Source organism: Mauremys mutica, chromosome 5 (assembly GCF_020497125.1).
Source record: "Mauremys mutica isolate MM-2020 ecotype Southern chromosome 5, ASM2049712v1, whole genome shotgun sequence".
Classification (NCBI taxonomy): Eukaryota; Metazoa; Chordata; order Testudines; family Geoemydidae; genus Mauremys; species Mauremys mutica.
In genome coordinates, this window is record NC_059076.1 from 20,417,717 (window position 1) to 20,441,876 (window position 24,160).

Here is a 24,160-nt window from a genome sequence, read left to right on the forward strand (position 1 = left end):
TCAGGATTGCAGCAAGGTGTGCACCGGATAGTTGTGTTCAGTATTTTGACTTGTTTATATTCATTGTGGAAAAAAGTGATGCCGCCTCCATGGCTGACTCTGCCTGGCAACTAATTATGCTGACTCTGCCTGGCAACTAATTATGTTGACTCTGCCCGGCAACTAATTATGCTGTCTCCATGGCTGACTGCCCGGAGACTAGTGATGGTATCTCTGTCCCTCTCCCCCAGCCAGTGGGAGCTGGGAGGGGCAGCGCCTGCAGCCGACATTGGGCAGTCCAGTGTATCTGCATGCGCCTCTCTTCCACAGGCTGCAATGGGGAGGTTCTCGGGCTGCAGATGCCCCGCGGGCTGGGACTTTGAAACCCCTGGCCTAAATAGGAAAGAATGTGACCTTTTTTTCCATAAGGGAACAGTTCCATCCACAGTCTCTTTAACTATCAGGAATGAAAATGTCTGACAAATCACTTTTCAAATTCATGGGAAGCATCTCTTCTTACATGATCCTCTCCTCTGATCACACTTCAATAGCACCTTTTGCGTCAGATCTGGGGCTGGTGTAACTCAATATAGGTCCACTGAAGCTGGTTGAGGACCTAACTGTACTTTCAATGATCAACCAACATGAATTCTTACAACACTCTGAAATTAGGCTACTGTTACCTCCATTTTTTTTTAAACAAGTCATCTGAGTTGCAGAGGGAGTAAGTGACTTATTTAAGGCACACAGCAAATCTCTATCTTTGTAACCAAAATATTCATGCTTGACTGTCTAATATTAAAGTACTTACATAGTGTGTGTTTTTTTGTTTTAATGACCTGTACACTCACAGCATGGGGTAAAAGGTGCAGGGGCCTATGCAGTTCTCCCTGGGAGCCACTGGACGTTTAAGATGGAGGTATTTCATAAGTGTCTTGATTTAAGAACCCAAGGACAAAACACTGCCTCCCTAATTGGTTTCCTTTCATAGTTGGAATGGATTCATATTCTGCATCAAAAGGCTGCTGCAGTATTTTTACCTCCCAGTAGTCCTAGTGGGGAACATTACTTGATGAATGACAATATAAAGTTGAAAACATTAAAAAACAATCTGTATAGCCCTCCAGCAAATAGTTAAAAGAAAAAGGCATCAGCAGTAGCAATTCCTCTAAAAACTGAACTACCTGTTACTAATAACATAGTAGATAGCCTTACATGTTTTGTTATCTTTTACTATATGCAGCCAGAGTCTCTAACATGTCACTCATCTTAGATAATGAATCCACACTAGCTAACTTCATCTTTTGCTTGCTAGTTTCCCCATCTGGTTCTCATGTATTAGCATAATATTGCTGGGGATTCCTAGGGGAATGTTCAAATGCATTGATAACATTATGAAGACCTTTCTCTTCATATAAAGCTTCATAACTATTTATAGGTGTTTAATTTATTTTGGGACCCTAAAACTGCTTGACATTGTCCTTTTAATTGAGCATCATAGATGGGAGAACAGATAAAAGACTCTGAGACAATTCCTGGCTTTCTCTAGTACTGTGCTGTGCACTGTTTCTAGCATCCATCATTATTTGATGACCACCAGTAAAAAGTTCTCATTCCTAGAATTCCACAAGCTTGTACCACATTAAGGTGATTCACAGGAAACCTACACTTTTCTTTTTTAATCAAATGGTCAATAAAATGTATTTTGATGGATTAGATAACTCTTCCTCTGGGTAATCTTAGTGCTGCTAAAAAAGAGCTTGTCTTCCTTCTCATCATTTTATATCAACCATCAGCTTCCTCCACCTCAAGATGATTGCTTCCATTAAGTTTTACAGCACTGGTATGCAGGGCTTTACCAGCATCTGTCTGACTAGTGCAGCATCTAAATCATGGCTTTCTAAAACAAGGCATTCAGTTCTGTCAATTTAAAAGTGTAGTAACCTTGCACACCCAGAAAAATCTAATCTAAACACATCTCAATGACTCTCAGCTAGGAGCCATCTTTGCTTGGCCAAGGTGGGGATTAGAGACTGTTTTAGGAATCTTCCCTCTCCTCTTCCCCAGAAAGAAACTGTTTAGGAATTGTCAGTGTTTACACAAGGCAAAACCTACTGCTGGCTCATAAAGCTTTCCAGTCAGCCAGAGGTAATTGCTCATGGGTACCATCTTGAATTACCTTCATAGTCCCTGAGATATGTTTGAAGACTCGGATGCCTTGGGACAAAGTGTACTGTTACACCTGTTTCAATTCAAAATAGTTCATTTGCTAGTGGATTTATACTTAGCGTTAAGCATGTGCTTATAGGCTTTGTGGAACTGCGGCCTAAGTAAGGGCATGCTTTGGTTTTAATGTAAAAAATTCTGTTTAATGAGACAGTTTCAGTCAGAGAAGAAAGAAGATGCATATATTTTAAGGACAGACGATACCACAATGATTAACTAGTCTGACCACCTGCATAAAGCTGGTTGGGAATCATGATGACAAAAGTTTTTTGTTGGAAAATACCAATTCATCAAACCTGAAACTTTCCTTTGAAGGGGCAATTTTGATTAAACTTTCACCAGGAAGGTTTCTTAGGCTCCAGGATGGAAGTTCTAGAGACGTCAATGGTTTTGGCCCTCATTTGGGATGCAGAAGTTATGGAGACCCCTGCTCTGCCTATTTCTGAGGGGACTTGAACCTAGCTCTCTACATTGTAGCTGAGCATTCTAACCATTGGGCTATGGGGTATTTTGATGTGTGACTCCTTTAATTGTTTGTTGGAGCTGTTCCACTTTTGTATTAATTAAATATTTGTCAGGCCAAAGGAGATTGACTCCATGGTCCAGTAGCTAGCACCCTCAGCTGCGATGTTGAAGACCCACGTTCCAGTCCCTGCGCCAATGAATATTTTATGTAATTATTTATACAGAATCAAACAACTCCACCAGAGATGGAGAGAGAACCCATCCCAGAATTAGCCAACATCTGGGTGGTTAGGACACTTGCTTGGGATATTCTCCCATGTTTCATTCATCCCAGGGGAGTGTCCTAAGCCCTCAGGCTATTTTGGGGTCGATCTCCTCCATTTTTGTTTTGTGAACAACATCAAAAGGTCTTAGTTTCATACCAACCTGGAATAGAGACTCTATGTCAGGCCCACTGCAGTCAATGGCAAAGTTCCTATCTATTTCAGTGGTGAAGGATCAAGCCCCTGTTGTAGTAGACACTTGCCTAGTGGGATGATGATGCATGCTTTCTCAAAACCAGCTGTTCAACATATGGTGTAAAACACATGATGACCTCAGTGGCATAGCGAAGCTGAAATCCATGTTCTAAATTCTTATTTCATAAGGGTCAGAAAACGAGTGGAGTAGCTGGGTTTGATACTTTTCTGTTTAATTTTCAGACAAAGAGGGTGAGGGCTAATATTTATGCCACTTGCATGACTAACTACACAGGGTGACGTGTAACTGCTATAGAATTGTGCATGTTGCTTGAAGAAAGTCCAAACCCTTGATTAGTCCTAGAGGGAGGGGGGGGAATTTCGGCCAACTTTTGAGACTCAGCACTCCCCCCACTGGGTGATCAGTAGGTATATACCCCTATTCCTGTTTACACGGATGCCCAAAGGCTGTGCAAGTAATACACAGTAGTATAACCCCTGCTTAATTGGTAATGAAAGCGGTGCCAGGGCTCAAGCAATTTTTTTACTTTCATAAGGGACCCAGCAAGCCCGGAGGGGCCAGGGCTGGAACTAAGCACTGAGTACAAGGTGTTATACTGCGAGGGGAGCCGGCCCCACGCCGCCCAGGCCGCGCTGCGCCAGGCGCGCAGAGAGCAGCAGCCGCCGCCGCCGCGGAAGGCTGCGGGTGTCTCCGCACAGGGGGCGGGGCCCGGCCGGTTGCTAGGGCCGCGGCGGCCTGCGGCGCGGATGGCGGCGCTGGAGGCGGACGACGCGGGGGCGGCCCTGGATCACCTCCTCACCCAGTTCAGCAGCTACGACGATTACTTGGACTCGCAGATCACCACGCAGGACCTGTTCTACCTGGAGGTGGGCGGGGGGCGCAGCAGCAGCAGCCGCCGCGGGGCGGCCCGAGACGGGACAGCCGGGTCCCGCCCTGCCCGGCCCTCCGCGGGCCTGGCCCGGCTCCGGGGCTGCACTGATCGGCTCAGCCAGCCCGCCCTCCATCGAGCCCTTCCCCCAGCGCAGCCCCCAGGCGACCCCCGTGCAGCCCTTCTACCAATGCAGGCTCCCAGGAACCCCCCCCCAAAACCCTTCCCCCGTGCAGCCCCCCCCCCAGCCCTCACCCATCACCCCTTCCCCCGCTGCAATTATTTTTAATCAAATGTTTCCCCTCAGTGTTCGCATCGCTACGTTAGGGTGTCCAAGGAGCCCGAATGTGAAATTGACTATAAACAAAAGTGAAACTGACTTCACTGAGTCTCTTTCCCACCTCCCATTGAGATGGGAAATATAAACAAGAACATGTACTAATGAGGTATAAACTGGTGGCTACAATTCTTTCACTCCCCAGTCTGTGGTGTTAATAGTAACAGGTACAGAAATGTGCAGCAGGTGACTTTACCTTCAACATGTTCCTTTACATTTTAGAAATTGTTGCTTGTTACAGATGTTGAGTTTTATTTGAAGTTCACTTTCAAGTTATTTGTAATATATTTATTCCAGGTATCGGCCTGTGCTGTCTCCGCCTATGGGAATTCTATTCTTGGCCATGTTGCTGTAGCCCTGTTGTTCCTAGAATATTAGAGAGACAAGGTGGGTGAGGTAATATCTTTTACTGGACCAACTTCTGTTGGTGAGGGAGACAAGCTTTCGAGCTTATACAGAGCTCTTCTGGGCCAGACCTGAAGAAGAGCTCTGTTTAAACTTGAAAGCTTGTCCCTCTTGCCAACAAAAGTTTGTCCAATAAAAGATATTACCTCACCCACCTTGTTTCTCTATGGGAATTCGGCAAATACATAATTTAATAATGGGCTTCAAATTGGTGGGCTGTGGGGAATTACTGGTTATTAGGATAATTTAATAGTGAAGCAATTTTTCCTCTTAGTTTCCTGCTTATCATTAATTTTAATTAAGCCTACTAAGGAACAAATATGGGCCTGATTCTGTGCTGTGGAAGTTAATGGCAAAAACTCCCATTGACTTCAGTGGTGAGAAATCAGGGACTGTGTTCCAGCATCACTCCTGCATCCCTCTGAAATTGCTGGAGGTGTTGGATGTCTTCCTGAGAACTGTAATAAAACATGGGGAATAATTTGTATTAACTAAATGTATTTTGCAAAACCTCACCACTGTGTGTGTCATCTCCCCGATGTATTTTTTCCCTTTTATTCTCTGCCATGCTTATTCTTAAGTTATCTTTCTTGACCTCCTTTTCCATTTTTTTTCTTTCTCCTTTTGGTCTATAACTTTTTTTCACTACATTTCTCCTTGTGGAAAAATTAACCTTCTTTTTACATGTCGCAGCAGCATCCCTTCCTTTTGCATTATGTTTTCTTGCATTTCCCTTGTTTATTTTCCTGTATTCTGTTTTTTCTCCTGTTTTCACTGCATGGTCCACTCTCTCCATTTGTTCATTCTTCCCTTCCTCCTCCCACACTTACTCTCCGAAACTACTGAGTGCTTAGTACCCTGGTGCTGAGTTGGAGAAGGATGGTACAGTGGCTAAGACACTAGTCTAGGAGGTGTTGGTTCAATTCTGTGCTTCCCCCACACACTTCCTAGCTTATCTTGGGCAAGTCACTTAGCTTTTCTGTGCTCCATTATTTGTCTGCAAAATGGCAGTGTAGCACTTCCCTACCTCACAGAGGTGTAATGAGGATAAATATATCAAAAGATTGAGGCGCTGAGATAGTATGGTAATGTAGGCTCTATAAGTACCATAGATAGCCAGGGACAAGGTCAGAACATATGGGTTTAGGAGAATTACATAAGGTGGAGGGAAGTAACTTCATGGTAGAATCAAGAATGGGGAGGATGTGGTCTAGGCGCCAAAATCAAAGAGCAGATGGGAGAATGAGTAGTGAAGTGTGCTAGAAATAAGATGGAAGGATAAGAATTAGGTAAATTCAGCTGGAACAGGGAGTTAAGAGCTCCACTAGGAAGTTAATTTTCAAAAATAGATGTATTGCAAAATTAATAAATCTACCCAGTAGCTCCTCCCCAGGAGAAATATCACACGCTTGACTGAGATAAAAAGTAGAAAGGACATGAGGGACCATTGACTGGACTGGTTTTGCCTTTATTGTTGATTAATGGATCATTCATGTTTATCTTCTGTTTCAGGTAAACACTAAATCTAACTGCATCTCCACTATTATTAAAAGTTATGTCCTCCCGTAGAGAAGGAGCCATAATGCTTTTTGAGTAGCTGTTTGGTGGAAAAAACAAATCCTCTTTCCAAGTCAGTGGTAGTGCTATCATGTTTCAGTGACTTCCTTGAAGTCATTATCTGAGATGTTAGCAATAGCAGCTCTTTTGTGAAATCCTTAGTTGCTTTCTGAGTATTTCAGTATTTGATACATGTCATAGTCATTCATGCCCAGCTTTCTTGTTTCTTATAAAAGGTATGCAAGTTTATTAATGTTGCCATGGGAAATGTCAATACTGCTAGAGCAGTAAAAAACAGAGGAGGAGCTAAAGCTTCTTTAAATCCCAAATATGCAGCTCTTTATTTTGTAGTTCTATTAAACTTTCCAAAGTCATTGCGAGGAACTTACCTATACTACTTCTGATTGTGTTTCTTGTTCTTCTGGCAGTTATTTTCTGAAACCATCACCAGTAAAGGAAGCCAGGCTGTGCTTTCATATAAATGTTATCAAGCATTAAATGCTAAAATTTGTGTAGCCCCAATGTTACCTACAGTACAATAGAGATGGAAAATTGCAGTCTTTTGTTGGTTGCCAGTCTAAATGCTAGAATCACACTTTGGTGAAATGATTTCAGCAGCTTGTGCACACGTACCATGCTATCTCACCATCATTTTAGGGTGCCCATCAGACCAAGAGAATCTTAGACAAAGTCAACAGCAGACATGCGTTGCCAGTATAACAGTATGCCGGTATACTTTGCTGGCAAAGCACTCCTAGCATGGACGTAAACGACAACTGACTCTGTTGGCAAAAGCCCCTAGTGTGGACGCAGCTTATGCCATAAAGACTGCACTTTTTGGAGGGATAGCTTACTCTCGTCTCTCCCTCTCCGAGCAACGTAAGCTATACCAGCAAAAGCGTAGTTTTGCGACTATAAGCTGCATCTACTAGGGGGTTTTGCCAGGACAATTATGTTGGTTACAAAGTCACATCTCCTCAACCGCTTGCTGGCATAGCTATATCAGCAAAAGTTTGCAGTGTAGACATGGCTTTAGGCAAAAACATTGAAATAGCAGTTTTTCTTCAGTACTTTGTTTAAAGGAAAATGCCCTCATTAGCATAGCTCCATCAGGCCTGGTCTAAATGTGTTTTTTTTTTTTTTTAACCGGGATAAATATTTTGGTTAGGGCTGTAATGTTTTACTTTTACCAGTGTGGAGGCACTTTATATTGGTGCCGTATACAGGTGTAGTTTATTGCCGTTACTATATAGGTATAAGCAATACTGGTATAAAATACCTTACCATTGTAATTGCATCCCTATTAGAGGTGGGGTGTTATTGTACCAACTAACTGTGTACTGTTATAGTTAAAGCAATGTAACTTGTGTGTAAACAAGCCCTAAGGACAGTATTGCAGCTTGTCAAGTCCAGTTTTGTGAAGTAGAGATGGGGTGAAAAGACAAATTTGAATGGCCTTTCCACCCTCTTTATCTGTGAAGCTGAGTGTGAGACAGAATTGGCCAAAACAGTGTTTTATTCACTGGCTAACTTCAGGGTGCTGAACTGGTCCAGAAATCCTTTGCTATGAACATTGGGTTTTTTGTTTGTTTGTTACTGGTTTTGTATGGGCTCTCCATTTAATGTGATTATCCTCCAACTACAGAAGAATTGTATGGCCCCAAATACAGGTATCTATCCGCAGTTGCAAACTGAGACGACACGTTGGGGCTGACTTGCGCAGCAACGTTTTCTGGTGTGTAAAACAGCAGCAAACTGATTTCTTAGGGGAATAAGACAAAATCATGAAAAGTAGATCTTATCATGTCCAGTGCACATGTAGAATGATTTAGGCTGGAATTGTCAAAGGGGCCTATCACAGATTCATCTTGGTTTGCAACTGTAGGCAAACATCTCTATTTGTTGCCATACAATGCTTTTGTAGTTGGATGATAAACCCTGGCTTCCTTAAGGGGAATCAGAGCACGGCCTACCCGTTACAGGCTCCTTTAAGGAGAACAGGCCAATTTTGGACACCGTGTAAGCAATTAGCTGCCAACCAGCGATCTAGGCAGTTGACAGTTACTACAAAGTTTCCAGAGCTTAATTGCAGGGAGGTGCTCCTAGCAGGGCTGGCTCTAGGATTTTTTCCACCCCAAGCTCCGAGAGCAGAACTGTCCAAGCAAAAAAACCCCCACAAAAACCTCCGAGAGCGCAACTGCCCGGAATGCTGTCCCTGGAATCGTGCCGCCCCAAGCACGTGCTTTGCTGGTGCCCAGAGCTGGTCTTGACTCCTAGAGAGACAAGCTCTCAGAAACTCTAGGAGTAGGAGGACGACGAGGACTGCAGCCTTTTTGCCTCACCAAGCTGATAAGTGATATTATCACCATCCCTGGTATGCTAATGAAATGCCATAACACAGTGGAGAAAAGATAGCATCAGGAGTAGCCTACAGCTTGCAAGACTTTCCTCATCTGTCTCATTTTATTAATTATTTGTATTATAGCACTGGGGAACCCCAGGCATGGACCTGGGCCCATTGTGCTAGGCATTGGACAAACACAGAACAAGGTGGCCCTTGCCCCATACAGCTTGCAATCAAAGTGTGAGATAACAGACAACTGATGGAGGGAGACAGACAGACCGAACAGGGAGTACAAGGAAACAATATAGGTCGGCATGGTAAGCTATGGGATCAGCAAACCAGCGGCTTAACTGTTAAGTTTTCGGGAGGCCTCTCATCTTCCCCTGAGACCATATCTTCTCTCTCAGTGATCATGTCCCTGTCCCATAGGTATTGTTCCTGGCACAGGGACACTCTAGCCAAAGAAGTTTCCCCTATTCAAATCTTAAAGTGTGGATGTACCTGTTGCCAGGGTTGTAATAGAAAGAAGATTGAGGCCCAAATACAGAACCTGCAGCCTACAACTTGCAGGCATGCCACAGTGCTTGTTGGAGTCCCACTCACTTCAGTGGGGCTCTGCGGGTGCAGCAGTTTACCTGCACACTCAAAGATTTATTTATTTTATGGTCAGAAGAAACCATTATGGTGGTTTTGTCTGATCTGCCCAACATGTGCTATAGAATTTCACCCCAGTAATTCCTACATCAAGCCCATAACTTTGGGTTGGGCAAGAGCATATCTTAAAAGTTGAATGTGGCAGGAAGTGGCCATAAATAAGAGACAACCTGTCTTCTAGGACTTAAAAGTCTAAAAGACACAAACAGGCAAAGGATTAGGAACAGGCTTATAGCTTGCAAGCAAATTAATATAGTGAAGAATTGGCAAAATAAATGAAGTGGTGTCATGATGCTGGTATGATGATATGAAATAATAGGGTATGATATCATGGAAAAGGCCAGGTCAACCAGTAGAAACTCAGCATGGATTACACAAAGCTCATGTAGCAGCAATTACTGAATGACAGTTCTTGACTCTTCCTAGTCTAATATTTCAGAGCATAGAGATGCCAAACGTACAGAGCTTCAGAAAGCAGAAACTCAATCTCTGAGTGCTAAGTTGTCAAAGGACTTTCTGGCTCTGTATTAAAACATTATTTACTGGCTTCACATAGAGGGTTTTTGCTTGTGATTTATGAAAACTTAGTGTCTGATGTATTTGAATTTTTTAAACTTATTTATGTCTTCAAGTTTTAATACACCATCCAGGTACCCATATAGGTACTCATCCAGTGCTTTGTGTGTCATCCCTTCCCTTTGACATAAAAAGCGGCAGAAGAGGAGAAAAACGTATATAGAACTCAATTAGTTCCACGAGTGGGAATTGGGACCTGTTATTCCCTCAAGGGGATGGATTAGCACAGATACTGAAGGGTCAGAGATCTACCAACACACCCAACCCAAGAATCACTGGAACACCCATATGGAGTGCCTGTTCCTGTGCTCTGTCTCCTGAGCTCTCCTACCCCTGACAGGAAGGTCAGCTGGCTGGCTGTGCTGCCACTAGCCTCCTGGTCCATAGCTAGACTCTTCTACCACCCTCCAAAGGGAGTAAGAAGCAGTGGCTCAGAAGCTAGTCTGAGGAGCAGCACTATCTTCCATGGGGGATTCCACCCTCTTTTACTCCCTAGTTCTGTTCGATTTCCTCCCCTCTGCACTACAGAACAGAGGGAAGTATCTTCTTACCTATTGTGACTCAAGTATATGAACTGTCTGTTGATAGATTGTTCTAGTCTCTTGCCACTAGGTGGAAGCATTAGTTCACTTTTGTATTTTGTTTCACTGCTCATACTAAAGGAAAGGAGGACACACATACTGAAGCAGACGTGGGATGGTGACTGTTGTGTTTTACAAAAATATGTGCTCTTTGGGTCTAACCTACAGCCTTAAATGAAGTTTTGTCCGTGTAAGGACTGTACATTCAGGCTATATATGCTTTCCCTTTCCTCACAGCTTTTCCCCTTCTAGACCTTATGGATAGATGAGCTTATGGGGTTGCAAGCTCTGCAGAAAAGGGAGCAGCAAAATGCACCGAATTAGGGGACACACTTTCAGTGACAGAAAAGCAGCTGTGATGAATTTTTACCCTTAGCCTTCGATTCTCTGAGTACCCCTTCATATTGGTACCACAGTCCTGGGAAGCTAGAAATGGAGATGAAGGATCCAGGGAGCAGCCACTGGGTTTTCTGAATGTAAATCACCCCCAAGTTGCATATGATCAGATCTGCAGCTCAGTTCTTCTTTATACAGCTACAAACAACCCCAAGCTGAAGTTTTGGGCATCCAGCTATGGTGGAATGTGGAGTTCAGGGTGCTGTGCAGAGACCCAGCACTGCCCCCTGAATTCTCCTTGCCCTGCAAGTGGCTGGGGAGCTACATAGATCCTGAGATTTCCATATGTTTAGGGGACTGAACTCCTTGGCATTTCCCAGAGATGGGAAATTTTCCACTCTAGAGATGATATTTTAATAGCAGAAATAATTGCAATTAAAAAAACAGCACAAAGTATGACATATAAACAGAGTTTTCTCCAAATAGAGGGTCTTTCCCTAAAGCTTTCAGTGACGCATCAGCAGCTCTTTAACTGTAGAAATTGATTAGACACAACTAGAAATCTTTATTTACCCATCAGGAGAGTTTATTTCCTGTTCTGCTTTATGGGGCTATCCTTTTCACGTAGTCATAATGAGGATGGTGCAGACATAAGGGAATGAAAAATCACTGATAGAAGGGATGGATGCTAACCTGAAGTGATGTTTCCATACCTTGCTTGTTTCTGGCTTGTAAACTTTTAATTTTAGAAGTAAAAAAATTCCTTTTTTCTAGAGATTTTTTTGTTGGTGGTGGTTAAATTATTGTTTTCTGAGAAACAGCTGACTCTTCCTTGCTCCTTCAGAATGAGGAGATGGCTCGCCAGCTGGTGGAGCTGGGATTCCGGGGAAGCGGTGAGGTCCTGAAAAGGGAAGAGTTTGAAGCAAGGAAAGCGGCTGCAGAGGCTTCAAGGCTCTCTGAAAGAACCCAGCAAAAGTAAGTGGGTGCATTTAATAGAACATCCAAAGTGTGGGATGGGGAAAGGAGCCCTCTTGATAATTTTTTATGGTCTTCATAATGTGCAGGGTGGGGCAGGTCAGATTTGTTAAACTTGTGTGAAGATTAGGGCATGGAAGAGCTGGAGTCAAGTTGCTGTAAGGCCGCACATAACTTAGAGCTCCTAATTTTTAAAACATAAATAAAAAATAGACACATATAAGGGGAATCCAGCTATAAAATTGGTGTAACAAATGATTAAGCAGTATCAATTTCCCCACTTGCATTCTGATTATATCCTGGACTAAAGCAGGGCTGACATTAAATTAATTTGGAACTCCAGGCTGATGTTGGCTGTAACTTGTTTCTTGCAGAAAAATCACTTACCCCAGATTTTAAGGCTGGAGATCTCTAACTGAGTTAGGATCCCAGGTCTTCCTGCATTTCAGTGGAATTTGGGAACCTAACTTCCTTAAGTGCTTTTGAAAATCCCCTTTCTCCTTTTATTTTGCAGCACCAGTGCTTTCAGTAGGTATTACATCCAATAATAACAGGTCCTGCATTTGGGCAAGTGTAATGTCGTAATTCTTCCTTCTAGATTATAAATCTTAGGTAGTCCATGATAGGTCTGTCCATCACCATGAAATAAACTAACATAGTCAAAGTACAAGGACATATGAGGTTAAAAGGCAAGACTAACATCTATATAGAGAGAGAGATAGCAGGAGCTTGCTCTTTTATTAGAACATTGATTTTTCAAATGTTATGGGTAATTGATCTTTGGACATGCTATTCTTCCATCAGTGCACAAGGGGTTTACACAGAAAGGTGCTTTGGAGAAGACAGTTACCACACTAATGGGCGCTAGGAAATAATAAAAGCTGCCATTAAAGCTCATAAGAACAACGCACATGCACTCTCCATGTGCTAATGGAAGATCAGACTTAAAAACCGTGGTTTAGCTCTCTTAGTTGGGGGATATATATATATATATATATATATATATTCCATTTTACCTGGTAATGCAGATGTTTTTCACCAGATATTTAGAACTTGGAATTAATAAACTAGGACTCATAATTAATATGAAGAACTGCCAATTTTTATTGATCACTTTCCCTCTAGGTGGATGCATAGTATAGTGCAAACTAAATATCTAAAAATCATGTTTCAACATATCGGGTTATTTTTTATAAAATCTGAGATTGCATGTGTGGGCAGAACCTCCCTATTACCTTTCTTTCAAAATCCTGGTCAGGAATATGGATAGGAGCTGAAATGAACGTTGTTTTTGAGTGCAATCTCTAGTATTGTCTATTTCATTTAAAAGATTGAGGAAGTTTGAAAAGATGCCTTTTAAGAGATGTTACTTCAGCAACAATTATAATACTCGATGCATCAATCTTTAATTTATTCTTAGTATTACAACCCTGGCAACAGGTACATCCACACTTTAAGATTTGAATAGGGGAAACTTCTTTGGCTAGAGTGTCCCTGTGCCAGGAACAATACCTATGGGACAGGGACATGATCACTGAGGGAGAAGATATGGTCTCAGGGAGGTGGTTTGGGGGAACAACCCATATTGCAGATTGTTTTTTAGGGCCCAAGACTGAGGTTTTGTGAGTAGGATGGGTTGCAACTCCTCTCCCTTCAGTAGTCATAGACAAGGTCATCTCAGCCAGGCTCTCCCTCAGATCCAGCAGATGTGATTACTGGGAAATGTAGTTCCCTGAGCAGCTGTGACATGAGCTCTAGCCGGGGCGAAGATTGCAGGAGTTTAAAGGGACTACATAAATAGCATCCTTCCAGCAGACAAGGGAGGGGTTGGTGGTACGAAGGTGTCTCTGTAGGAAGTTATGGACAAGGAGCACACTCTTTTTCTTAATTTTTTTCTTATGCGATAGTGTTTTTACTTTGTAAAGACTTTGAGGTGGACCTCTTGGCAGAAGAGCCGATCTAGTCTGAAAAGACTGGAAAACAAAATCTCTAACAGGAGAAGTTTAGGCATGAATGTGGCTTTATTTGATATATATATTTTGCCCTGCTCCATCTGTTACTTAGTTATGAAAGTGCATGCTGCTGTGTGGATACTAGGATACCTGATCATATCGTATACTTGGCCTTTTTCCTTTCTGTTTTGCGTCACTTTCTGTCCATTTAGACAATTTGTAATTCTTCATCGTAACCCCTTACTAACTTGTATTTTTCTTGCATTAAGAAAACAAAGGAAAGCAACAGCTCTCTCTGGAATTTGATCAAGTCATAATGTAGTGTATAAGTTAACTGAAGTACCACTTATGCATGATTATACAATACTGCCTTGTCCACATAGATATTCATTAGAGATATCAGAAGTAAGATACATTTGCATTAATTACTGGCAGATTAAAAATTCTGGTATTACACTTGAATGGCTAATCTTACTGTAATAAAGAAATAACTGGACCCCTTAAGTATACAGTATATATAAAGAGAAAATGCTAGTGGATGACGAACATTTTGGCTTTTTCTTCTTCTGATATCAAATAGAATTCTTTAAGACATTTCCTACACTGATTACTTTCCTATAGGGTAAAGTAGTGCCTTTCTAAACAGTGTTACAAGAAATAATGTGAATAGTCAATTTTGTTATTAAAATGGTGGTTAAATAACTCAATAGTATGATGTTTATTCTTGGTAACTTCACTACTTTACTGAAAGGAAAAGGTGGTATATGATAAATTTGTTGCTAGATCATTAGATTGTTTTTATAACTTCTGTGGGTTAAGAGCATCTGTGCTGCATACTTACATAATACTGCACTCTGCTCAACCTGGTGGTGTTATACAATAGTTTCCTGGAAGTTTGTAATTATCCCAGTCATAGGATAACTTTTTTCAAATGAACCAAGTTCATCATGTTGCACATGGAGGAATTAATTCATGGTCAATAGGGAGGTTTTAATGTTAATGTAAAGACACATGCTCTATGCTGCACTATAAGCTTGGAGAACTCTCTGGCCTGTTAGGCACCAATGATCTTATTGTGCAACATATGAAGTCAATAGCAACATTACCATTGACTTCAGTAGATCCGGGTTTGAACCCCAAATAAACGTCCTATCTTTATTCAAATACTTCCTGAAATCTCGCTTATCTCCCAAACCATTCAATAGTAATCACCATGTTAAAATATTCCACTTGGAGAGATTTATAAAAGTAAATTTGAAACAAGAAATCTGTGATCCTACTTTTCTCTCCACTTCTCTCTTCTCCCCTCCACCTCATTGCATAATGTCTATCTTCCATCACCCTGATCCACCATGGTCACTGCTGCCTTTACTGTTTGTTCAATCTAACTTCAGTTTGTAAGCCTCTCAGTGGGGACTTTTCTCAGGTCGGATCTGGCTACTTTTCACTGCTCTGCTTGTGTAGAACAAATGGAAATCTAATAGTTCTGATCCTCCTCAAGATTCCTCTGCAAGAATCCATGGGTGGTATAGAACCAGAGCAGTTCCTCTACATCACTCTTCTCTGGTCCCCAGTACCTAAGGTGTGACTGGGGCATCTCTATCTTCTTATGATCTCCCACTGCTGCTTGGGACAGTGGACTGCTGGGTCTAAATTAGAGCATTTTAGATTAGGCTTTTTAGAAAACAGTACTTCCTGCTAATTTTTCTTCTACTGCTTGACAAATATTGAGTACAACTGCATAAAACTCTCTGGCTACACAGAGTTCTTTCCAGTGTTGTTTTGTATATGGAATTGTTCTCCTGAAAACTCTTAGTTTCATCAATAAATAAGTCTATCAACTACCTTGAAAACTCTCCCTCACTGGGCCAGTGAAGGAAAAGCAAAAACCCTACCATTTCTCCTACAAGCACCAACTTTGGTGAGGTATGACATCTGTGTGGGCTTTAAGTTGGAGTGCACTATTTAAAAATATTTTTCTAATGAGTTCATCCAAAACCCCCACAACTTGATGTATCTAAACTGCATAAATAGCCCTAGTTCTTTCACTCAAGGAAACCTCTTACCTTTGTACAAATAGCTAGCATGGAAATGGAAGCAATGAAATGAGCTGAGAGAAAGCATTTCATGCTGTGTTGTGTGAATTACTGCTGGGTTTCTCACTTTAACTTTCAGTGGGGATTAGGCACCCAGTTTCTTTAGAGCCCTTTGAAATCCTCAGCCTACATGTTTCACACTGGTGGCCTGACAGCTAGCGTTTTGCTTAGCCATGTGGAAGGTGCGATATAGAGAGTATGCATTAGATTCTGGAGTGCAGTGTGGGGAATTTTAGATACTGGCTAGCCATGCCCGCACAGGCTACCTGAAAGAATTCAAAGTGATAACATTTTCAGCAATACTGGGAGAATCTGCTTGCATTGGCAACATTTCTTACTACAGAAATGTTACAGGCATGGCTATACACGAGACTTAATACAAGGAAAAATAGAAGCTTGAAATGGTGGTTGGATTGAAAACATCTTGGTTTTCTCAACTGTCCACTCTTGGTAATATAGGGTGACCAGACAATAAGTGTGAAAAATCAAGATGGGGGTGGGGGGGAGTAATAGGAGCCTATATAAGAAAAATACCCCTATAAAATCGAGGCATCTGGTCACCTATGGTAATATGGCCATGAAGATCCTATGGTTCAAAAAGATTCTTGTTTGATGAAGACAAATAATAGAGGTATTGAAAATATCAAGACTTACATCTGGCAACCCTTGTTATATAAAGTAGTAGGTCACTAGCCAGAATACCTATCTGATCTTCTGATAGCTCAAAGTGCCTGCACCCGTTTGTTGCCAGGCGGGAAAGGGTGATTCTTTTCTTTTCCTCTCCTCACTGACTGCTTGGAAGGAAAAATATAGATCCTGGTGGGTCTGATCCACCAGCTCAGCACTTCCTCACAGCCTTACATCTGTCTAGCAGTATGTGCTGTGACTGATACTTCATTTCCTCCATCCGGTCTATGAACTCCTATATCTTAATCTATATTAGCTTAGTTTCATTTTTCTAGGGGCTGATCCAAAACACACTGAAATCTGTGGAAAGGCTTCCATTGATTTTCAGTGGGAGTTGGATCAGTCCCCTAGAGCATAGGCATCAATTTGACTGTTTATAAACAGACTTATTTAAGTTCTTTGAAAAGTCAATGAATGCAAACTTCTACTATGAAACTACTTACAGTGGCAGTAACATGATGATCCTCTGTACAGAATGAAAACCAGTCTTTCATATCTCTCAATGAGTTCCCCAGAAATGGGGAGATATTTCCCAGAAACAGAGAGATTCCCATATTATTGAGATTGTCTGAGTTTCTGTGGCGGTAGATCACGTTTGCTGCTCCTTGTAACTGCATGCACTTGCACAGACTGTAAAACCATGTGGTGCTGGTAAATATTACAGCTTCTTGTGGTAACCTGGTGTAACCCACACACTTCTGGGTGTGGTGTGCTGTCCCATCTAGTGGCACCGAGACCCAGGACCGCCAAGCGTGGGTTCGGGCCCCGGTGAAAATTTTTTTTCGGGCCCCCCAGCAAGGGCGGACCGGCTAAACAGGGCCGATGAAGCCGGGCCCCAGGCCCCCTCCGGATGGCCGGGCCCCGGTAATTTGTACCGGCTCCCCCTACCCCTCATCGGCCCTGCCAAGACCACTTAGTGAGAGAGAGATAAAATGAGTTTGCTCTACAGCCTTAGCAACAAGCCAGCAGGCTTTTTAGCTCATGCAGTAGAGGCTCATGCACTAAGCTGCAGAGGTCCCAGGTTCAGTCCCGCCCGCCGATGACCAGGGTCTCTCGGTGTTACACTGGCACATAGACTAAACATCCACAAAGTGAGTATCCATTCCTATGCCAGTGTGTAGCAACAGTTTAACTTTTGTCTGAAAGACCCATCAGAATACTTAGACGTCTGTGTCAGGAGTTCTTCCTATTGTGGCACTTCTGAATCAACTTGTTGTAAAAACTTGTCTACTTCTTCCAAGGTGCACAAAGTAATTTCTATGAAAAGCTAGATTTGGTAGCACAGATTTCAGAAAGCATAGATTACAATTCGATTGCCAGGCTGTGTTTTGCATATACAAGTTTGATCTGCAGGCAACAATGATTTCAGGACTCGTTTTCTTTCATGACATTGTCAATGCAGAGCCAAAAGAGTTTTTAAAGGGGGATCCTCTTGCCCCATGATGATCCCCTCTTCAGAGACTAACAGTAAAGACATCTTGACTAAGTGGATAAGATGTTGCATGCCAGTATGTTATGAACTAGGTAATATTCCTGTGTTTGAACACCTCAGGACTCATTCAGCTAGAAGTGTAGATGCTTCATTGTCACGTATCTGCAATATACCCTTGCCTGAAATCTGTAGGGCTTGTATGTGGAATTCAGGCTATATTTGCACAAATCATCTCTCAACGTGGCATCAAGAGCAGCTGTTAGTTTCAGGAAGGTAGTGCTTCAATCACTATTTAATCAGCAGGGCTTCTCAGTCCAACTCCTCACAGAGGTCGCCGCAAGCTGCACTAGTCTCCTGTAGTGGGGATGTGCGGAGGCAGTGTCATGATAGAGTAATAGGAGTTGCTTATCAACTTTTGTTCCCCAAATGCGTTGCATCCACACAGGCATGTTGACCCTCTGTTTCTGAGCCAGCTGTTAATATGAGAGAGAGGTAAGAGGAGAATTGAACTGGGTGGATTTTTATACCTTCAGTCTCTGCGGTGTTGGAATCAATAAAATTGCGTACAAGTGCCATGTAGTGATTGAAACTGGATCTGTGGCTGTGTTGCTAGGCATGCAGTTCTTAAAGTGTGCCTCTGTGTGAAGCAGCAATACCTCTTTAGAGAACAAGAGTTACAGTTGGTAAATAATCCTCTGTTTTTCTCTCCCACACACAAACACACCTTCTGTTAGTTGCTTGTGACTCTAACAACTAGCTTATCACAAGCATATTCCCTCTCTGTCTTTGATTAAATAAACCAGGTTATTAGCAATAATACGCACAAACAGTATGGCGTAATGATCTGAAGTGCCAATATTGCTGAAGCAGAGATTGAAATAAATCAGTAGGTGTAGTCAATGATTCAAGTTGAATTTCTGGCACGTGATGAGTTCATTACTATTAAAGGTGCATTATATTGTGTAAAGGAGTTAATAAATGATTAATGTTATAAGCATGTTACAGACATGAGTGGTATGTGATGGTTATAATCACATCAGTAGGAGGTAAGATGATAAATGGCTATAAGTAACCTATCTATTGGACTTTCACAATTCTATAACCATTTATTATTAATCTTTTATTAAAGTACCCTTCATATGAGGTGTAACTCTTCCATCTATATTTGACTGTGGTTATGGAACAGATACTAAGTATTGAAATTGAATGCGGCAGATGCGTTGGCCTTCTCTTAAATTTAGCTGCTAATTATGACAGCAATTCAGACACAGGTACAGAGAGATTTCAGCCCTCTTCGTGCATTGTTTTTACTTCGATGTTTTAATATCCAGTCATTAGCTTCAGTTTGCAATTGGTCCTGGAAAGTTTTGCTACTTATGGCTAATACTGACCGACTTTACCTTTTGTGCATAAACTTGGTTATTGTAGTAATTGTTGAAAGTGCAGATTATTTTATAAAGTGATCTGAATATCGAAAGGTTATTCAGCTCTTCAAAGCTCTCACCACAGGATTTTGCTTTTCACAAACATTTGTTGGATTTCTCTTACAGATGGAAAATTCAATACGCAATGTTGCAATACACGGATTTGGATGATCTCTAGCAATGCTCATGGACCAAAGGATAAGTCATGAACGTCACATGTTCTTAGCATCTGATCCAAATCCCAATGAAGTCAATGGGTTTTGGATCAGGCCCTTAGTTGAGCAGCGCTAAAAGCATTTGCAAACAAGTGGAAAAATAATGTTTGACATTTTTAGTTCAAATTAAAGCACTTGGCATGTTTTCTTTTTTTGAGTTCCGCAAAAAGAAACAGTTTTCCACGTGCCATTCCAAAAGCATGTTCTTGATCAGAACAAAGAAACTTCATAACAAAAAAGGCAAACCACAAAGTCATCCGATTGAAAAAACCATTAGAGTTGGGAAGTAGACATAAATTACTATGTGGTATTTGGGGCAGGGATTGTCCCTTTGTTACGTGCATGTACAGTGCCTAGCACAATTGGGACCTGGTTTTTTATTGGCCTCTAGGTGTAACCACAAAACAAAACGTAATAATAATTCTATGTGAAACTCTAAATATGTAAGAGTTGGTCAGGTCTGACACATGGTGCTGCTTTCACTTCTTTGAAAACACCAAACACAGAAATCTTTGACACCCCACAAAAGCATTCTTCACTTCGGGATGTTGTATGAGAAACATAAAGTTGCATTCTCACTACATGTGGTACTGCCACAGGCTGCATATTTGACTCCCACTGACATCCGTGAGTTGTGTTAGTGAATGGAGGGAAGGATATGGCCCATAAAATAAATAAATACAAGCTTATTGGCTAAAAATACTTATTTTAGGATTTGGTTGTCTGGTTTTGACTCTATACCTTAGAATGCTCTAAGTTTCTCTCCTGATTGGGCAGGCTAAATGAGCAGCAGTTTGTAAGTGGTTATGCATGTTAAGGGCCAAATTCTGGCCTATTGAGTATGCTGATATAAGCTGTGATCTCACGGTCACTGGCACGTGAACCTGTTGCTACACCTATGTGGTGTCCCATGTAAATCAAATGGGAGTCTGAATGGGCACAGCAGTACCCTCATGCACTATCCATTTGCAGGGTCTAGGCGATACCAAGACATGCAAAGGATAACTGCAAATCTCCATTTCAGTTTTTGCACACGCTAGCAACTCAGCAACATAGAGGGCATTGGGGGAAAGCTTTTCACCTTCCATTTCACATAGCCATAGCCAACTCCATGCTCTGTACACATGCAAAAGATGCCACCAGTTTTCTCTTACAAAAACAAATGGGTTTAAGTAAGTTTTATGGGATACAAATGTCTCCCTACACAGGGCAAAACTAGGTCCTTGACTCTTCTCTTCCTCCTTTTTTTATATATATATATATATAAATAAAAATGTTGTGGTTTATATATATATAGATAAAGATATAATGCAACCCACAAAAATGGAACTTAAAAGAAAAAAATGATGTTGCTTTTTCGAACATTGCCTTGGATTTTAGTGTTGTAAATCCTCCCACTGAAATAGAGCGGAAAGAATTAAATACCAGGACCCTGCATTTATTAGCAGACTAATTCTTTCCATATATTTCAGTGGATGGAAATACAGGAAATGCCAAATCCCAAAGCAGTTATACATGTATAATATTAAACGGAACATCTATAAACCAAAACAAAATTATTTTTGGGCAGAGAGAGCTTACGTGTATGCGGATGGTTTTAAGGGCTTTTATGTGACAATATATAAGGAAGAAAAATGAAACTAGAGCAGATTTATAATGGCGATCCAGTCTTTGACTATCCCTCTATCTTCTTTCTAGCACTAATCGGGGCTGTTGACTCTTAGCATGCGTGGTTAGCATAATTCCAGTACTGAATGCAGGTTGCACGGTGTTTATTGTGATTCTAGGAGATCTTCAGTGGCACAAATGGCAGATAGATTTCTAAATCCCACAGAAAACCAGGAGCAGTTAAGCACTGAACTGCCATTTGTACCTTTTAATAGTCTCTTCCTGTGTGAATCAGTGGCTGACTGGCTGGCTGCTCCTGCAGAGGCAGGCAGAAAGGAAGTGGGTAGAAGTCAAGGAGTCTGCTCCCACTTATACGGTCTCTCATTTGCAATACATGCTTAACTACATTCTTCCCTGTATTGGGCTCCTCTTCCCAAATCTCCCTGGCTATGTCTAATATGCCCCGGGGTGGCAACCATATAATAGCTCAAGTGTAGAGGGACTGCTTCTCCCTTTATGGACACAGGGATGTACATTACCTCAAACAGAATAAAGAGACAGCAGGACCTTAGCCTCTGCTACTTCCATTCTGGCTCACAAATTGAGCTGGACACACAGAGGAGCAGACAATACCATTCTAAAGAATGGTACAGTGTGCACAGTACCACTGTACAGCAGGACACTCTGAGGGGGTGTGTGTGTGTCTGTATGTGTGTGCGCACGCGCGCGTGTGGATAAACATCAGAATATTTAAAAGTTTGTTTTCTGAATTTTGACTTTTGCTCATCATGAGATAAATCATGTTCAGGAAAATAGAATAAACTACAACAGCATTTCTTAGGAATAATCTACAGTGGCCATGGTGACCGAGTGAAATTGCTTTTTCAGTAAGTTATTTAATTTTCCTAGTCTCCACCTACTTTTCCCTCCCTGCAGGGAAAAAAACATTCCTGAGCATAAACCAAATGGCAGGATTGAGGTAGATTTCTAAAAATTCTTTTATTCTTTCTTCTTCTTCAGCATAGTTGCAGGAAAAAATCTGCACAAGATAGATATCTGTATCCTAATGATATAGTTTGAGGAATAGATACATTTTCAGAATCTCAAAGAAACGTGAGAGGATGTAGCTTTCGATTATGCTGAGAGTACAACATTTTCATGTCTTTTAATGCTGCTTCTCTTTCTACATACATACTAGCTCTTTTTTGCTTGTGTTGTGACTTGAAATTTCAGTGATTCAGTCTTAAAAAGTGGGTGGGTTTTGGAATTTCCATTCTACCCGTAAAGCAAGATTTTGCATAAGAGATTAGCATGTGGATCAGTTTTGTCAAGTCCTCCAGTATAATTACAAGAAAAATAATCCGCAGTGGCAGTGGTTCACTTTCTTCTCAGAAGGCGTCGATGTTTTGGGCTGTCCTTCCAAAAATTGTGAATTTTCTGCATTTAATCGTATTTCCAATAAAATATTTCCATAATTGAGCCCCACACTTCAAAAGCTGAGCCCTATATCAGGAAAATGGACCCATTAACCTCCATTGCTACACAAGCAGTCATTCAGAGTAGGTTGTGCAGATCATCATAACATATTTCCTCTACTCTCTTACATGCTTTGATGAGCAGTGAACTAGTTAATACTGAAATTGCAAGGATACTTGAGTTGCCACCCATTATATTGAACGGGGCATTTAATACTCAGAAAGATTGAGATTTGCTTGAGTTTGCAGAAAGCCTTAGACATCAGTTATACTCAGGTCATGTTTAAGGTTTTTTCCAAACCTGTAACAGCTAGACACACTCTAACTTGGAAAAAAATGAAAGCTGAGACTCCAGAGAACAGCCCTCCTGGCTACTTGGGGGATAGGGTGGGAGCATGCCACACCTCTTGGATTTTTGGGCTATAACTGTAAGGACAGAGGAAAACTCTGGATCTTTCCACTGAGGAGGCAAGAGGACAGCATGCTTGTTTCATGAACAGAAGATCAAAGCCAAGCATGGCTGTAATACTCTGGAAGGATCTTGAGTGATATTTTGCGCTCTCTGATATGGCAATGTCTTATTAGTTAAGTTTAGGCTTTAGTATGTGTGTTAGGATTTTATTTTCTATGTAACCCTTTGTTTCCAGTATTTTGCTTGCTATCATTTGACTCTCTGTTCTTCGCCTGATACGTTTTGACTTGCTTTCTCTACAAATAAATCTAAGCACTGTGTGTTAAGTGGAGCTGCATTCTGTGGTGTAACTGGTAAGGTGTGGTCTGTTCCTTTCCTTTGGGGATAGAGGATCTGAGAATTCTGTGAGCATCCTGTGGCTTAGGGGTTGAACACTCCAGGGAGATGCTTGGAGGACTGAGGCGAGAGAGCATAGGCACCAACTTCTGCTTGTGCCGGGGGGTGCTCAACCCCGCTCTGCCTCCGGCCCCACCCCGACTCTGCCCCCACTCCGCCCACATTCCAACCCCTTCCTCAAAGTCCCTGCCCCAGCTCCGTCCCCTTCCTGACTCTATTTCGAATCCTTCCCCAAATCCCTGCCCCGGCCCCACCTCCTCCCCTGAGCATGCCACATTCCCGCTCCTCCCCCCTCCCTTCTGGAGCTTGCTATGCCACCAAACAGCTGTTTGGCAGCAGCAAGTGCTGGGAGGTAGGTGGAGGAATGAGGACATGGCTTGCTCAGGGAAGGAGGAGGAGGTGAGGTGGGGTGGGGTGGGAGGGCAGGGAGGGGAGCTTGGCTGCCAGTGGGTGCAGAGCACCCACTAATTTTTCCCCACGGGTGCTCCAGCCCCAGAGCACCCACGGAGTCGGCGCCTATGTGAGAGAGGTAGAGAGAGAGTGGGGCCTGCAGAGGCCTGGAAAGCAGAGTTGGTGTTGCCAGAGGTTGGTGGTGTTGGGGAACTGACCCACAGCAGACACAGGTAAGGCTTCCTCCTGTTAAGGCAGTGGTTCTCAAACTTTTGTACTGGTGACCCCTT

The 24,160-nt window shown here is 42.1% G+C and overlaps 1 protein-coding gene across 2 annotated transcripts in view; it reads left to right on the forward strand.

Annotated features, from left to right (window-relative positions):
* The window catches only part of CFAP299 (cilia and flagella associated protein 299), a 407,655-nt gene that overhangs the window by 7,861 nt on the left and 375,634 nt on the right, over positions 1-24,160 (forward strand). Inside the window, exons 1-2 of one of the 2 annotated variants that reach the window (XM_045019967.1) lie at positions 3,844-4,016; positions 11,653-11,783. In XM_045019967.1, the coding sequence (XP_044875902.1) occupies positions 3,897-4,016; positions 11,653-11,783 (251 nt within the window). In that variant the 5' untranslated portion in view covers positions 3,844-3,896. Of the gene's footprint in view, positions 1-3,843; positions 4,017-11,652; positions 11,784-24,160 lie in introns of those variants that run through there. The other variant, XM_045019968.1, reaches the window with a different exon arrangement.